This window comes from Budorcas taxicolor, chromosome 3 (assembly GCF_023091745.1).
Source record: "Budorcas taxicolor isolate Tak-1 chromosome 3, Takin1.1, whole genome shotgun sequence".
In the NCBI taxonomy this organism is placed as follows: Eukaryota; Metazoa; Chordata; class Mammalia; order Artiodactyla; family Bovidae; genus Budorcas; species Budorcas taxicolor.
The window spans coordinates 66,954,484-66,972,374 of record NC_068912.1 but is presented as its reverse complement, the minus strand read 5'-3'; the positions used below and the strand labels follow the sequence as shown (position 1 = coordinate 66,972,374).

General features: G+C 41.5%; 1 protein-coding gene across 1 annotated transcript in view; it reads left to right on the top strand.

The window, feature by feature from the left end:
• The window catches only part of AK5 (adenylate kinase 5), a 270,567-nt gene that overhangs the window by 193,113 nt on the left and 59,563 nt on the right, over positions 1-17,891 (top strand). Inside the window, exons 9-10 of the mRNA XM_052637682.1 lie at positions 3,942-3,984; positions 6,266-6,310. Of these exons, the coding sequence (XP_052493642.1) occupies positions 3,942-3,984; positions 6,266-6,310 (88 nt within the window). The remainder of the gene's footprint in view (positions 1-3,941; positions 3,985-6,265; positions 6,311-17,891) is intronic.

The window sequence follows — 17,891 nt, the reverse complement described above, 5'->3', positions numbered from 1 at the left end:
GTCAGTTTGTTCAGTTGTGGTATCCTTCTTCATGCCCCCAAATTCTAGATTAATAATGTAGAGTCTTCTATGTCTCCTTGCAACTACAACACGTAACCACTCATTCAGACTTACAGATGACAAAGAGTTGAGTGGATGGAGCAGCAGCAAGGTAAAAGGCTGTAACCCCCAGAGGCACCCACAGGCACCCACAGGCACCCACAGGGCAGAAACAGTGGGTTGTGTTTTCTCCAAGAGCACCTCACTTGAGATGCAGCTACAGTGGAACTGGATATGAACACCTTATCAGCCATTTCTCCTAGAGGCTTATTTAACATTTTGTTTATATAAAGCTTTTGTATAACCTTATATAATTTATATAACCTTATATAATTGACTTTCTGAAATTAGTGCTTTTACGCAAAACACACCTAGCATTTGAAAAGAAAGAAGGTAAGGCTGAGAGCCTCTGGAGGCTGTATGGCATCTTTTCACCAAAACCAGAAGTGGTTACCTTTCTCTAGTTGTTTCTCATGTGTGTGTGTGTATGTGTGTGTATGTGTATGAGTTCAAATAAATCTTTTCTATAAAAGATTCACACTGGAATCATGAAGTTTATTGAGCATCACTGGAAAATAACACCCTCCAACCAAACATCCTATTCACCTGTGTCATTCACCTATTCATTTCGTGTCAATGAGTGCAAGGCAGCACATTCCTGAAAGAGAGCTTTTGGCACTTGTGTCTATGCCCCCAGAAGCCTGTTCACTATCAGTGCACTCATGGAAATGAAGCTGGGGCTCATTTGAGGCATTTGGGCAAACAATAGAAGGCTGTGAATAAGTGCTATGGATATAAACAGGTCAGACTCAAGAGACCACATAGAGGTCAGATAGGCCTTTGTATAACCTGGTGAATTATTTTATTTTTTTTATTTTTATTTTTACTTTATTTTATTTTACAATACTGTATTGGTTTTGCCATACATTGACATGAATCCACCACGGGTGTACATGTGTTCCCAAACATGAACACCCCTCCCACCTCCCTCCCCATAACATCTCTCTGGGTCATCCCTGTGCACCAGCCCCAAGCATGCTGTATCCAGGTGCATTATTTTATGAATTCAGATTAACCCTAAACAAACTCCCAAGACATGATAGCCAGATACAAGAAATGTCTGATACAGTTTGGTATATAAGGTGGGTTTAAGTCTAATAATTCAATAATAATAATAAAAATTGAAGGAGAGGACTCAGGGTCTCCTCTTACCATTACCTGAATATATTCAATGTCTGTTTGAAAGCAATAATTAGAGTCTGATTAAACAGTCCTTTTCCAGCAAAGGCTATTGAGCATCTTTCTATGTAGCTGTATCTTAGGTAAACGTGTGAACTATAATTGCTTCAATTAGGTCCCTGTCTCAAGTGGGCTTCCCTAGATGCAGAGCTTTCCATGAAGATTTTTGTGAGTGTGATATTAGGTGTGCTCTTGAGAGAGAGGAACAGATGCAAGAGAGGGCCTCAAGTGAGGACAGCTAGGTATTAGCTTCAGCTTGATCTCAAGGCGACCACTGGGGAGCTGCTTACACCAGAGTCATCCCAGATTGAGGGAGGGCCCAGACCCCTGTGTGCTCTTAGCTGCAGGGGGATAGTGCAGTCACATGAGCATGAACTCTAGACACAGCCCAGGCTGAAAGCGCAGGCTCTGTTCCTCACTATGTGACTATGTGTGCATGCTCAGTCCCTAAATATGTCCTACTCTTTTGTAACTCCATAGACTATAGCCCACCAGGCTCCTCTGTCCATGAGATGTCCCAGGCAAGAATACTGGAGTGGGTTGCCATTTCCTTCTCCAGGGGATCTTCCTGACCCAGGGATCGAACCTGAGTCTCCTGCACTGACAGGCAGAAGCTACCTGGGAAACCCTTTACTGCTGAGCTATCTGGGAAGCCCTTGGCCAGTTGAGCAACAGGACACTCACAGATCCATGATGGTAGCTAAGCTGAGGGGACTAAATCTCTAGAAACCAGGCTATGTGGTAGGGGATGTGGTTTTCATCCCAACGCTGTCCTCACTAAGGACATGACGGCATGGTCATGAACCCCTCACGTGACCACTAACTATCAATTTCCTCATCTGTAAAATAGGGACAGGGGATGGTAGAAATGGATTAGACCATCCCTATACTTCCAAAGTGAAATGATCTCAATAATAGAAGTAGGGGGAGGCTCACTGAAGAATAATGGACTTTTTTTCTATTCATGGAAAGGAGTTCGTTAATGTAAATATGTCCTTGAATAACCACTCCATTGATTCTTCTTCTCTCACCTGGAATAGCTCTAGATACACAGGCAAATCTAAGAAGACAGGCAGTAAAGTTGCCCTGAAGGCATATGTTCTAAAAAAGGATGGCAATGCTCTGTTTTCAGACAAAGTGCTTTTGTGGCAGTTTATCTAAAGGGAGCATTAATGCAACCCAGCAACCTCATTTAACTGACTCCTGTATCATAGCAAATTAGAGGCAAGAGGCCGGAGTAAAGCACGAGCCAAAGGTTGTCCCTGAAAAACTATACCATCTCTAGGGAGAATGGTTTGGAAAAATCTATCAGCTTATAAATATGTTTATTCTTTACACAGCCTCTTCTCTGGGAATTTATCCTATAAGTATATACATATGAAATGCCATTTATGTGAGTTTATCCTTTGTCCTACTTTTTCAAAAATAGTCCAAGATTGCAAGCAACTCAGTGGTCCATCAATAAAGAACTAGTTTGAAATAATAACAACTATGGTACCTTCCATACAGTAGAATACTGTGTAACCAAGAACATCTGTACTGGTACAGAAACTTCTCCAGAATATATTGATAAGTGAGAACGCAAAGGGAAGAATAGTATTATCATAGATTAGCATGTGTTTTATAAACATATGTGCATATGTAATGTTTGTTTCTTTCTGTGTAATGGAGGTGATAAGATTCTATACTTATACTCAAGTGTAACCATAGATATCTGGGAGTCAACTTTTGTGTATATGGAAAGATACAAAAAAAACCTGTGAGCGGTTACCTATAAACAATGAGGTAGTGAGAAAATGGGGTGTATGGAGACGTAGGTAGGAGTGAGGAATCTCACCAGCACCTTTTTTAAAACGTTTTTTAAAACGAATTTTTTTTAAAGTATAGTTACTTTATATTGCTGTGTTAGTTTCTACTGTACAGCAAAATGAACCAGCCAAACATATATGTATATCCCCTCCTTTTGGACTTCCTTCTCATTCAGGTCACCAGTCATTAATCACCAATGCCATTTTACACATTTTCTTTATGGATTCTTCGCCTAACACCATGTATTTTTCTGTAAGGAGAATGGAGTAGCTGTTTGATTGAAAATGAAAATGAAAATTTTAAAAGGAGGCAATCAGATCTGGTCATCCCAACTTCCTTTATTTCATGCTTTCATTCTGGGATTAGCAAACTATGGCTGGTGGTTAAATAGTGAGACCACATGGCTCCCAATGCTGAAAATGTTTACTCTCTGGTGCTTTCCAGAAAGTTTGCTAAGTCTAGCTGTAAATCATGGAGTTATTTTTGAAGCAGCTGTGACTTCACCTATCAGTGAGCTTCAGGTCCTGAAGGGTTTTGTCTTCTTTACATCGGCTTTCTGACCACAGGTAGTTATGCACAAAGGGAAAAAAAGGCATGATATTGTACCAGTTACAAAGAGCATTAACTCTGGACACAAAGAGCCCACGTTGAAGCCCAGGCTTTGTTCCTCACTATGTGACCTTGAGCAGCTAACTTCTTGATCTAAGTATGGCTTTCATCTGTAAAAGGTGGGCAGTTATGGTACCTCTTTCACAGAGCTGTTTGGAAAGTTAAGTATATTCATGTCAGCAAGAAGTTTAACACAATGCCTGTTGGTATTATCATCTAATATTTTGATTTTTTTTTATAAACAGGGTGATGACCAGTTAAATGTGTTTGGAGAAGACACCATGGGAGGTGAGTTTCCTTTACTGATTAAACTAAAGTTGTCATTTTAGTAGCTCTGAGCATATCTTTTTTATTAAACACCACTAAGAGATAATAACCTACCAAGAGCATGTACTTTTTTCCCTCAGCCAGGGATCACGATTATGATTGGAATTCTGGATTTCTCCCCTCTTGGTCCATGCAAAGAACCAAAGTGATGCCTTACTAAGTGATGTATTTCCTCACCTCCCAGAGGACATGAGCCCCGAGATGCTCAGTGAAGAGAGGACGCTCAAAGAGCTCATGCTCTTTGAAAATGGTGAAAGTGTTTGAAAAACACAACACCCAGTCCTCTTTGGAAGATTCACATATATAAGAGCACAGCAAGGCTCCCACATGTTCTGCAGGAAAGAGAACTGGCTAACTTTAATTCAACATTCTTCAAACTTTATTAGAATGCGAAAGTCCTTTTCCTGCATAATGTTGCTCCTCTGTAGTGTACCATTGGGATACAACCTAAGAATCACCCAAATTATACTACTTCATAATTTCGTCACATTAAAAGTCTTGCCAAAACTTAAAACAAAAACTGTTATTAGCTCCACATGGAACTGAAAATAGAAAATTACATAAATTTGACTTTGTCCAAAGAAGATAAGGTTTATGATTGCTCTAGGAAAATTACCTTCTAACATTTCTACTCTGTAATAAATGTTGTTATAATTATGGTCCATGGAAATATATTTACATTGACTGTGAGTACATACAAGTAAATGAATTGGCTTTCTAAACAACCCCAGCTCTAATCCTGCTGATCCATGAACATGAGATGGTAGATAGAGTGTCATTTGATGATAATGGCAAGAGCAGTATGTGAAGATTGCAGTCACCCAATGACATCATGGTGATTCATGGGAGAAAGGCACTTAAACATGAGCCAAGTGCAAATAGTCAACTCAGTCCCAACTGGAGAGGGATTGATGGATTGCTGAATAAAGTTTCCTTTTTTCCTGGTTACAGAATTAATACACATTCATGTGGAAATTTTTTAAGGTAGAAAATAAAAGCCATCTAAAACCTTATGACCTAAATAGTCACAGTTAACATTCTGGTTTATTTTTATTCCAGTGTATTGTCTATATACCTATTTTTACATAGTTGAGAATACATGTGTATATACAAACATTGTCTCCTATATTTTGTGCTTATCATAACATAAGCATGTTCCCATGTCATTAAAAACTTCATATAAACTTAATTTTTAATGATCACATTATCTGAATGTATCATCATTCTTTTTTAAATGGACTAATATAGAACCATACTACTAATAGTAATAATAATAACAACCAGTTTCATACATTATAAATAGATTAAAAGTTGCTCAACTCCATAAAAGTACTCTAAAAACAAGTAAACTGAAAGTCTGAAGAACTTGAGATGACTATTTGGCCCAACATGTTGAGAGCATTAATCTATCTGCCTTAATGAAAGTGAAAGTGAATATCACTCAGTCGTGTCCAACTCTTTGCAAACCCATGGACTACACAGTCCATGGAATTCTCCAGTCCAGAATACTGGAGTGGGTAGCCATTCTCTTCTCCAGGGAATCTTCCCAACTCAGGGATCGAACCCAGGTCTCCCACATTGCCTTAATAGAAGGCTCCAGATAATATAGAATTTTCTCATCACCATGGGCTATTCTGTAAAGAGAATGAAGCGTCTGTTTAATTTTTAAAAAAAAATAACAGCCCTTTAGTGTGAAAAACAAATGGTTGCAAAGGCCCCCAAGTTCACCTTTTGCTTCTATTTCCAGCTCTTTCTCCCTTTTCTTCTTCCTCTTCTACCCTCAACTCAATTCTTCATGCACCACTCTCTCTCCCTCCCTACTGCCCCCTCTCTCTATCTCTGTCTCTCTCTGGTGAAATTGGGCCTTTCACTCACTTAACAGTGGATTCCTGCCAAAATGTAGCATTGTGTATATAAATAGACACCTCCTGACACCACATAACTGGAAATCTTTTAGGGCTCCACAGACTCTATAGAGTTTTGCACTTTGCCAAAAATCCCTAATCATTTCTTTGTCTTAAAGCAGTGGCTCCCAAGATTTAGTTCTCACTCACCACCTTTGTAATTTTTGTTTCATCTCTATGCTGTATTCTATATGTATTATATAGATATAGATAGATAGATAATACTGTATACTACAATACAGAATAGAATATTATATAATACTACACTACACATTATAAAACCAGGGTTTCAATACAGTTTTTCTTGCTGTATAACTAAAATTATTCTTATTTTAAAGGTTTCATGGAAGACTTGAAAAAGTGTAAAATTATTTTCATGATTGGTGAGTAAGAGCTCTCACATTTTCAGTTGTAACTGCTGATAATAACAATGTGGTAAAGAAGGAAGACTATTCATTTCTCAACCGTGTTTGAAGCCTGGCACCTTTTTTAGTCAAGATTATACCCCTGAGGATTCCATATTTTTCCTTTCATTTATACAGTTTTATATTGCTCTGGCTCTGTGTCTTTTCAGCGGAGACAAAGCAGGAGTCTAAGGAATGGCAAACTCCTGAATTTAGTTCTATGATAATAAAATATATTATAATCCCGTGGGTAAGAGGATGCCATCTGTTAAAATCTAACACCTTTTCTGTTTGAACAATGATCTGTTCCTCCCTGAACTACATACATCAGTGACCACATATTCAAATATACCTTAATAACCATACCCTGCATTCCACGTAGCTAACAAAAAAAACCAATCTTGTTTGTTTTATGCTCTCGTACAGTGAAACTCATTGGGAAACTCATTATGGGATAAAATTCATTTGAGCTTAACCAGCATTTTCTGAACGTTTATAGAGTTCCAAGTTATCTCCTTTAATCCTTACACAATCCTATAGGTTGGCAATCCATCCCTATTACATATCAATTACACAGACAAGAAAAGTGAGCCTCGGAAGTTTAAGGAACCTGTCCAAGGTCATAGAGCTAATTAGTGTGAGAGCCAGATCTCCAGTTCTTCTCATGGGAATGAATGGGCCTAGCTGTGCAGCATTCAAGCTACACAGAATAGGACAAAGTATTGTCAGAGGACCTCCCAAAACTTAGTGCTTTTCCTTCTAGTTCCTGAAGTCTACAGAAAAGTTAATACACCCACCTGTACACTTTTCAGAAAATACCTATTTATATTCAGAAATAATGAAAAGGTCCACACCTCCTCAGTGAGTGGGGGGGAAAAAAAAACAGTTATCAGCTCCCTACAAAAATAATCAGATATACTTAGACTCTTACACTCTGAAGTCAGGATGCTTCCTTGTAAATCTCTCAGTACATCTCCCTCGTTTTCAGATGAGGAAACTGAGTCCCAGAGACTTGAAGGGATTTGATCAACGTCATTCTAACAACTGGTGGCAGAAAGGAGACCAGGGCCCATGGCTGTAGTTCCCCATCCCAGGGCCTTCCACATCCCACCACCAGCTTATGTGGGTCGCCACCCCGACTGTCCACCACGTTTAATCATCCGCCAGCTGCTTACTGAGTGCTGGACCTGTGCCGGACAGTGAGCGGGGCTCCCAGAGCTTCCATCTGAGAGGAAAAGGAGAACGAATCAAATTATCATCACAAACCTTGGAGAGCATCAGGAAGGAAACTAAGAGCTGAAACAGCGAACAAGTTGGGTGGAGTGTTTGGGGTAAAAAAATGGGTAATCAGGAAAGGCCCTATGGAAGTGACATTTAAGCAGGCAACTAAAGGAAGCGGCGGGTGACTGAAAAGATTAGTGGGAGGTGAGAGGAAGAAGAATTCTAGCCAAGGGAACAGCGTGTCTAAGTACTGAGAACTCTTAAGCCCAACTGAGTTTTGTTTCTGACCTGCTTGTCTCTAGCTGACCTCAGTCCAGGGAGCGGGATGGACTGTTGCCACACTTACTCCACATTCTTTTCAGAAAGTTGAAGTACATTATATCTACTCCTTACTGAGGAGAAGCGCATCGACATAATCTCGAAGGAAACTCCCCTTTCCACACGAATTTTAGTTAATTACCTGGGAACCTAGACTATACACAATAAATGATACTTTTTCTGTTCAGCTTTTATCTTAGAAGCCAAATTAGGAAGAAGGGAGACTTTCTAAACTTGAAGTTCAGGAATCCAAAGGTTGAGTCTTTAATATCACATAGAAGTCTGTATTTTTAATAATACAATAAGAAGCTTTTAAAAATAGTACAGCATATTTTGTGGTGGTTGTAATTGTCTCTGGGAATAATATTGTTTCAGATTCACCTGTTGTTTAGCACTGTCGTTGAATTTCAACTGTATTTTCAAATACTGCTTCTATCTAGCCAGGTCTAGCTAAAGATCTCAGCTGACCTGTTACTAAGCTTTGCGCCCTTCAGAAAATGAAATAGTATGATATAAATATGGCATCAGACCAACCTTAAGACCCTCAAGGGTCCACACACCATACTAAGAACTGCTTCCCTGAATAAAGGAATTGGTTTTATATGTATATGTATATATATCAACCAAACTCTCCTGTACTTCAACTTGTTATTCAGTCACTGTTATAGTAAAAAAAAAAAAAAGATTTCAGCTTACTGTTTGCACTGTAGAAGGTACAAAGCAACTGCAATAAAAGAAAAAAGGATGGTTCTTCTTCTAGGCTGTTTACTGGATTCTGCTTGAAAATTAACACCTTTGTTCTAAATACAGTTAAGCCTTGAATAGCACAGCTTTGTACTGCCCAGAACCACTTATGCACTGATTTTTTTTTAATAGTAAATACTACAGTATTACCTAGCCCAGGTTGGGTAAATCCACTGATTCGGAATCATGGAGTCATAGGAACCAAGTATTCAGAGAGCTGACAATCCAAGTCATACATGGGTTGTCAATTGTGTGGCGGGGACTGAGGGGCATATAGCACCCCTATAGCTCCCCACCCATTGTTCAAGGGTCAACAGTACTTTCTCAGCAGATGGCAGGATGGTATTTTAAGGCTGTATTGTTGCAGGCCAATTTGTAGCTGGTAAAAATACTCAGGATGTCGTCGATACACCCATAACAGTTTTGATGAGCTTTGATCCACCAACTGGTTTTAGAAAAGGCAGAGGAACCAGAGATCTAATTGCCAACATCCACTGGATTGTCATTTTTTGACGATCAAGCAAGAGAGTTCCAGAAAAACATCTATTTCTGCTTTATTGACTATGCCAAAGCCTTTGACTGTGTGGATCACAATAAACTGTGGAAAATTCTTCAAGAGATGGGAATACCAGACCACCTGACTTGCCTCTTGAGAAACCTGTATGCAGGTCAGGAAGCAACAGTTAGAACTGGACATGGAACAACAGACTGGTTCCAAATAGGAAAAGGAGTGAGTCAAGACTGTATATTGTCACCCTGCTTATTTAACTTCTATGCAGAGTACATCATGAGAAACGCTGGGCTGGATGAAGACCAAGCTGGAATCAAGATTGCTGGGAGAAATATCAATAACCTCAGATATGCAGATGACACCACCCTTATGGCAGAAAGTGAAGAACTAAAGAGCCTCTTGATTAAACTGAAAGAGGAAAGTGAAAAAGTTGGCTTAAAACTTAACATTCAGAAAATGAAGATCATGGCATCTGATCCCATCACTACATGGGAAATAGACGGGGAAACAGTGGAAACAGTATCAGACTTTATATTTTTAGGCTCCAAAATCACTGCAGATGGTGACTGCAGCCATGAAATTAAAAGATGCTTACTCCTTGGAAGGAAAGTTATGACCAACCTAAATAGCATATTCAAAAGCAGAGACATTTCTTTGCCAACAAAGGTCCGTCTAGTCAAGGCTATGGTTTATCCTGTGGTCAGGTATGGATGTGAGAGTTGGACTGTGAAGAAAGCTGAGGGCCGAAGAATTGATGCTTTTGAACTGTGGTGTTGGAGAAGACTCTTGAGAGTCCCTTGGACTGCAAGGAGATCCAACAAGTCCATTCTGAAGGAGATCGGCCCTGGGTGTTCTTTGGAAGGAATGATGCTAAAGCTGAAGCTCCAGTACTTTGGCCACCTCATGCAAAGAGCTGACTCATTGGAAAAGACTCTGATGCTGGGAGGGATTAAGGGCAGGAGGAGAAGGGGACGACCCAGGATGAGATGGCTGGATGGCATCACGGACTCGATGGACGTGAGTCTGAGTGAACTCCGGGAGATGGTGATGGACAGGGAGGCCTGGCGAGCTGTGATTCATGGGGTCACAAAGAGTAAGACATGACTGAGCGACTGAACTGAACTGAACTGAACTGAATCCACAGGAGTCAGCTTCCCCTTTTCCACATGTCTTCCCCTTTTCCACTCCACCCACACGAGTCTTCAACCCCAAGCCCACCTGCACCACTATTATCTCTTGACGTTCCCTCGCTTTTGCCAGTCCTCTCTCTTAAAATGTCTTCTCCCCTGGCTAATCCTGCTCCAAGGTCAGGTCTCTGTGTGAAGTGAAAGTCACTTAGTCGTCTCCAACTCTTTGCAACCCCATGGACTACACAGTCCAAGGAATTCTCCAGGCCAGAATACTGGAATGGGTAGCCTTTCCCTTCTCCAGGGGATCTTCCCACCCAGGGATCAAACCCAGGTGTCCCGCATTGCAGGGGGATTCTTTACCAGCTGAGCCACCAGGGAAGCCTGTCTCTGTGAGGTCTTCTCTAATCTCTAGCCTTCCTCCTCTGTGCTCCTCCATCCCTGTGTCTGCATCACTCATTCAGATGCCCCAGAATGAGTAATATTTGCTGGAATAATGAATTTTTTAGGAAGCAGTGTGGTCAGTTTCCATAACAACTGAAATAGCAGTTAGAATTCCTGGACTGGAACTGACAGACAGGTTGCTGCTGTTGTAGCTTCTTCTGGCAGCATAGCTTTTAGGTTAATTGCGAGCCTAATCAGACACTTCTTATACCATATGGCTGCTGCCTTCTTACAGAGAACAAGCAACACCAACTCTTCTCTATCCCCAAGCTGGCTGTTTCTTGCTCATTTGCAAAACAGTTTTAAGTGGGGACAAGTAATTGCACTGCCTGCCATCTGAGTCAAAAAAGTGTTCAGGGAGAGTGTACCACCTGGACCAAAGGAGAAAGTGATGGTGATGGACCTAGTTAGCCCTTTGAATATTGTGTGACTATTACAACCTCTTTGTTCATGGAGAAGGGAGTTCCATATCTATTTATAGAGAAATGCCTTCCAAAGAACAGATAAGGGATCTCACAGGATAAGCCTGATGATCAAAAGGATTGAAAAAGATTCTAAGGTTGTTCACAAACAAGATATAAGTACAATGCTGATGTACAAGACTGGGATGCAGTCATTGTCGAAAAAAGAAAATTATTTGGAAAATGTAAAAATATCGTAAAGAGCCTCATGACATCCCATTAACCGGCTCCTACAGTTTTTCACAACCTTTTCTGGTACACTTCTTTCCTTTTTTCTTTTATAAATCTCTCGATCATTATCCTGCTATTCTCCAATCTATTTTGGCTTCTTTTACTCTTCTCTGCTTCTCATGGCCTGCATATTCCCCAAATGTAACACAGCATCAGTTCATTTCAGTTCAGTCACTCAATCATGTCCGACTCTTTGCGATCCCATGAATTGCAGCACGCCAGGCCTCCCTGTTCATCACCAACTCCTGGAGTTCACTCAGATTCACGTCCATCAAGTCAGTGATGCTATCCAGCCATCTCATCCTCTGTCATCCACTTTTCCTCCTGCCCCCAATCCCTCCCAGCATCAGAGTCTTTTCCAATGAGTCAACTCTTCTCATGAGGTGGCCAAAGTACTGGAGTTTCAGCTTCAGCATCATTCCTTCCAAAGAAATCCCAGGGCTGATCTCCTTCAGAACGGACTGGTTGGATCTCCTTGCAGTCCAAGGGACTCTCAAGAGTCTTCTCCAACACCACAGTTCAAAAGCATCAATTCTTTGGCGCTCAGCCTTCTTCACGGTCCAACTCTCACATCCATACATGACCACAGGAAAAACCGTAGCCTTGACTAGACGGACCTTAGCTGGCAAAGTAATGTCTCTGCTTTTGAATATGCTATCTAGGTTGCTCATAACTTTTCTTCCAAGGAGCAAGCATCTTTTAATTTCATGGCTGCAGTCACCATCTGCAGTGATTTTGGAGCCCAAAAAAATTAAGTCTGACACTCTTTCCACTGTTTCCCCGTCTATTTCCCATGAAGTGATGGGACCGGATGCCATGATCTTCGTTTTCTGAATGTTGAACTTTAAGCCAACTTTTTCACTCTCCTCTTTCACTTTCATCAAGAGGCTTTCCCATTAATCCCTACTCAAAGCCTTGGTAGAAGTGCCTCAGTTTGGACAATCATCTCATGTTGCAGGTGAAGTGAGAGACTTTAGAGTTCAGTTCAGTTCAGTCGCTCAGTTGTATATGACTCTTGTGACCCCATGAATCGCAGCACACCAGGCCTCCCTGTCCATCACCAACTCCCAGAGTCCACCCAAATGCATGTCCATCGAGTCAGTGATGCCATCCAATCATCTCGTCCTCTGTCATCCCCTTCTCCTCCTGCCCTCAATCTTTAACAGCCTCAAGGTCTCTTCAAATGAGTCAGCTCTTTACATCAGGTGGCCAAAGTATTGGAGTTTCAGCTTCAACATCAGTCCTTCCAATGAACACCCAGAACTGATCTCCTTCAGGATGGACTGGTTGGATCTCCTTGCAGCCCAAGGGACTCTCAAGAGTCTTCTCCAACACCACAGTTCAAAAGCATCAATTCTTTGGTGCTCAGCTTTCTTTATAGTCCAACTCTCACATCCATACATGACCACTGGAAAAACCATAACCTTGACTAGACGGACCTTTGTTGGCAAGTAACGTCTCTGCTTTTTAATATGCTGTCTAGGTTGGTCATAACTTTCCTTCCAAGAAGTAAGTGTCTTTTAATTTCATGGCTGCAATCATCATCTGCAGTGATCTTGGAGCCCAGAAAAATAAGGTCAGCCAGTGTTTCCACTGTTTCCCCATCTATTTGCCATGAAGTGATGGGACCAGATGCCATGATCTTAGTTTTCTGAATGTTGAGCTTTAAGCCAACTTTTTCACTCTCCTCTTTCACTTTCATCAAGAGGCTCTTTGGTTCTTCTTCACTTTCTGCCATAAGGGTGGTGTCATCTGCATATCTGAGGTTATTGATATTTCTCCCGGCAATCTTGATTCCAGCTTGTGCTTCCTTCAGCCCAGCATTTCTCATGATGTACTCTGCATAGAAGTTAAATAAGCAGACTACTGGCATGATAATCAAGACGTCATTCAATGGCTGTGGCTTTCAGGATAGCAGGAACACAGGTGGCCTTGTGTATTTTGGTATTGGTGTTCATCCACTGCTTTTAGAGTAAGCTTTGGGAAGTACTTGTGTAATAGTTTGTGTTACTCTGTGCATTTTCTAACCACTGCCCTACTTGTCCTATTTACTTCCTGGGGAAAGATTAGACAAATGAGATTTTTTGCTTAAAACCTATTATCTCAATGCCTGTCATTTTACTGTGGTCTATTGTGATTTCACAGTTGACCTCTTATTAAAGAACAAGAATAAATCTAATTTTTAACGAGGATTTTCTTGGAGATCAGGTTAACATTTTTGGTGGAATTGACTCGGGTATTTTGTGAAATTACAAATGGAAACCAAATCTGATTATTTTAACTTGATTGAGCTATAATAGAAACCAATATTTATTGCACACTTACTTAACACACAGCAGGCACTGTATAAAATGCTTTATAATGTTATCTTGCTTAATACTTGTATCCACTCTCTGGAATATTATCACCATCCTATTTTTCCAGTAAGACATCAGAGAGTTAAGTAATTTGCCAGTAAGTGGTGGATCCAGGGTCAAAAGCTTGGATTTTATTATTAAGGAAGATGTTGCCAGTTGTTTTCCTTGAAGTGACCAACTTACTTTATTACTTTTCTAGAAAATGTCTGCCAGATATTCAAGTCTGAAAAACCAGAGTTTTATCTGTTATTCAGTCTTTCAGAAGGTAAAAATGGCGTTCAACTAAAAAAACAACTAGTTCCACAACTCAGGCAATCACACAGTGCTTTTCTTGAGAAAACCATTAAATGTACCTGGTGTGCTGAAGTATCTACACGTCTTCCCATTTTGTCACACAAAATATTACAGTGACAAGTATTTAAGGGTCAAAATTAAACTTTTTCATTGCATCATCAAGAGCATTCTTAAGTAAAACTGGCCATTTTTTTTCTTCCTTTCTTTCACTGTGAGTTTATGGTGGTGAAGAATACTAGAATAATTGGCTTTTATTGGCACCACAGGTGTACAGCCAGTGCTTTTTCACCATCAGTGAAAAGCAAATAACCTCTTAGTGTTGTAATGAAAACAGGAGACCAGAGTCTGTGAACCGCACTTTGAGAACCCTAGGGTTAATTGGATTTGGAGGAGCATTGTTGAGCAGCTATATGAAACCCCAGACTTAGGGTTTGGAAGATCTTGGAGGAAAATAGTCCCTTGTGCCTTGTTTTTACTTGTCCTTTGAAAAGCGAAGAACCTTACAAATGGGAGGAAGTGGTCAGGGAAAAGGGGTGCATCTCCTGAAATTCCCCATTTCTCTGGGCTCCTGTGGGTCTGGAAAGGTTCTGAATGTTTCTCTGTACCCAGTGGTGCAAGGGAGGCCTGAAAGGAAAGCGTGGGTGCTTGTTAGAACTGGGAAAGAGGAATGCATCAAGAGGTCCAGTAGGAGACTCCAGAACAGGGGCTGAATGGAAGGTAGAGGGGACACCTCAGGGACCAACAGCACTGGCAAGACTAGGACTAGGGCAAGAGCAAAGGAACCCTCCAGATGAGAGACAGCCCTGACTTGGAGACGGAGCTCTGAGCTTGTCTAAGTCTGTTTGGGCTTAGACATGCCATAGACTAAAAAGCAGAAACTTATTTCTCACTGTTCTAGAGACAGGAAATGCAAGATCAGAACATCAACAGATTCAGTGACTGGCAGGAACCCATCTTCTGGTTCCTATATATCCATATTCTCACACTGTCCTTACGTAGTGGAAGGGGCTAGGGAGCTCTCTGTGTCCTCTGAGCCACCCGGGAGGCCCCAAATAATAGATAATAGCTTCACTGTGATTATTGTTGTTTAGTCCCTAAGTTGTGTGTGACTCTAAATTATTCACCGCTTCATTATGTTATATTGTTGGTTTATAACATTCAGTTGAGTCCAGTTCAGTTCAGTCGCTCAGTCATGTCCGACTCTTTGTGACCCCATGAATCGCAGCACGCCAGGCCTCCCTGTCCATCACCATCTCCCGGAGTTCACTCAGACTCACGTTCATTGAGTCCTTTATACCATCCAGACATCTCGTCCTGAGTCGTCCCCTTCTCTTCCTGCCCCCAATCCCTCCCAGCATCAGAGTCTTTTCCAATGAGTCAACTCTTCTCATGAGGTGGCCAAAGTACTGGAGCTTCAGCTTTAGCATCATTCCTTCCAAAGAAATCCCAGGGCTGATCTCCTTCAGAATGGACTGGTTGGATCTCCTTGCAGTCCAAGGGACTCTCAAGAGTCTTCTCCAACACCACAGTTCAAACACATCTATTCTTCGGCGCTCAGCTTTCTTCACGGTCCAACTCTCACATCCATACCTGACCACAGGATAAACCATAGCCTTGACTAGACGGACCTTAGTTGGCAAAGTAATGTCTCTGCTTTTGAATATGCTATCTAGGTTGCTCATAACTTTTCTTCCAAGGAGCAAGCATCTTTTAATTTCATGGCTGCAATCACCATCTGCAGTGATTTTGGAGCCCAAAAAAATTAAGTCTGACACTCTTTCCACTGTTTCTCCGTCTATTTTCCATGAAGTGATAGGACCAGATGCCATGATCTTTGTTTTCTGAATGTTGAGCTTTAAGCCAACTTTTTCGCTTTTCTCTTTCACTTTCATCAAGAGGCTTTTATGCTTATTAATTTATTAGTTTGTAATATAATGTGTGCTCAGTTCTGTCTAACTCTTTGTGGTCCCATGGACTGTAGTACCAGGCTCCTCTGTCCATGGAATATTCCAGGCAAGAATACTGGAGTGAGTTGCCATTTCCTCCTCCAGGGTAACTTCCTGACCCAGACATCGAATCCATGTCCCTTGCATCTCCTGCTTGGCAAGTGGATTCTTTACCACTAATCCTATTCACAGGGCTTCTCTGATGGTTCAATGGTAAAGAATCTGCCTGCCGATCCAGGAGACATGTGTTTGACTCACGAAAGAGTCAAACAAGACTTTGCAACTAAACAACAATCCTATTCATGAAGGCTCCACCCTCATGACCTCAGTTCAGTTCAGTTCAGTTCACTCGCTCAGTCATGTCCGACTCTTCGCGACCCCATGTATTGCAGCACTCCAGGCCTCCCTGTCCATCACCATCTCCCGGAGTTCACTCGGACTCACTTCCATCGAGTCCATGATGCCATCCAGCCATCTCATCCTGGGTCATCCCTTTCTCCTCCTGCCCCCAATCTCTCCCAGCATCAGAGTCTTTTCCAATGAGTCAACTCTTTGCATGAGGTGGCCAAAGTACTGGAGCTTCAGCTTTAGCATCATTCCTTCCAAAGAAATCCCAGGGCTGATCTCCTTCAGAATGGACTGGTTGGATCTCCTTGCAGTCCAAGGGACTCTCAAGAGCCTTCTCCAACACCACAGTTCAAACGCATCAATTCTTCGGTGCTCAGCCTTCTTCACAGTCCAACTCTCACATCCATACCTGACCACAGGATAAACCATAGCCTTGACTAGACGGACCTTAGTTGGCAAAGTAATGTCTCTGCTTTTGAATATACTATCTAGGTTGGTCATAACTTTCCTTCCAAGGAGCAAGCATCTTTTAATTTCATGGCTGCAGTCACCATCTGCAGTGATTTTGGAGCCCAAGAAAATTAAGTCTGAAATTTACTGTTTCCCCATCTATTTCCCATGAAGTGATGGGACTGGATGTCATGATCTTCATTTTCTGAATGTTGAGCTTTAAGCCAACTTTTTCATTCTCCACTTTCACTTTCATCAAGAGGCTTTTCAGCTCCTCTTCACTCTCTGCCATAAGGGTGGTGTCATCTGCATATCTGAGGTTATTGATATTTCTCCCGGCCATCTTGATTCCAGCTTATGTTTCTTCCAGTCCAGCGTTTCTCATGATGTACTCTGCATAGAAGTTAAATAAGCAGGGTGACAACATACAGCCTTGACGTACTCCTTTTCCTATTTGGAATCAGTCTGTTGTTCCATGTCCAGTTCTAACCGTTGCTTCCTGAGCTGCATACAGGTTTCTCAAGAGGCAGGTCAGGTGGTCTGGTATTCCCATCTCTTTCAGAATTTTCCACAGTTTCTTGTGATCCACAGAGTCAAAGGCTTTGGCATAGTCAATAAAGCAGAAGTAGATGTTTTCTGGAACTCTCTTGCTTTTTCCATGATCCAGCAGATGTTGGTAATTTGATCTCTGGTTCCTCTGCCTTCTCTAAAACCAGCTTGAACATCAGGGAGTTCCCAGTTCACGTATTGCTGAAGTCTGGTTTGGAGAATTTTGAGCATTGCTTTATTAGCATGTGAGATGAGTGCAGTTGTGCTCATGACCTCAACACCTCCCAAAGGCCCCCCCTCCTAACACCATCACATGGGCCTTTGGGATTTAACATAGGAGTTGGGAGAAGGACACAAAGAACTGGACTATCATGATTTCTGACTATCAGAAATCACTGGATTAGGCTAAGAAAACCCACACTAGACTTGGTTGAGTTTCCACTATGAAGAAAAAACATGCAACTCATGAGCTAGGCTGGGTTCACACAGAGAAATATTCCCATGTGACTCCAAGGCCCAGCTGCCCTAACTGTGAGAGATCATGCCATTCTAGACAGAG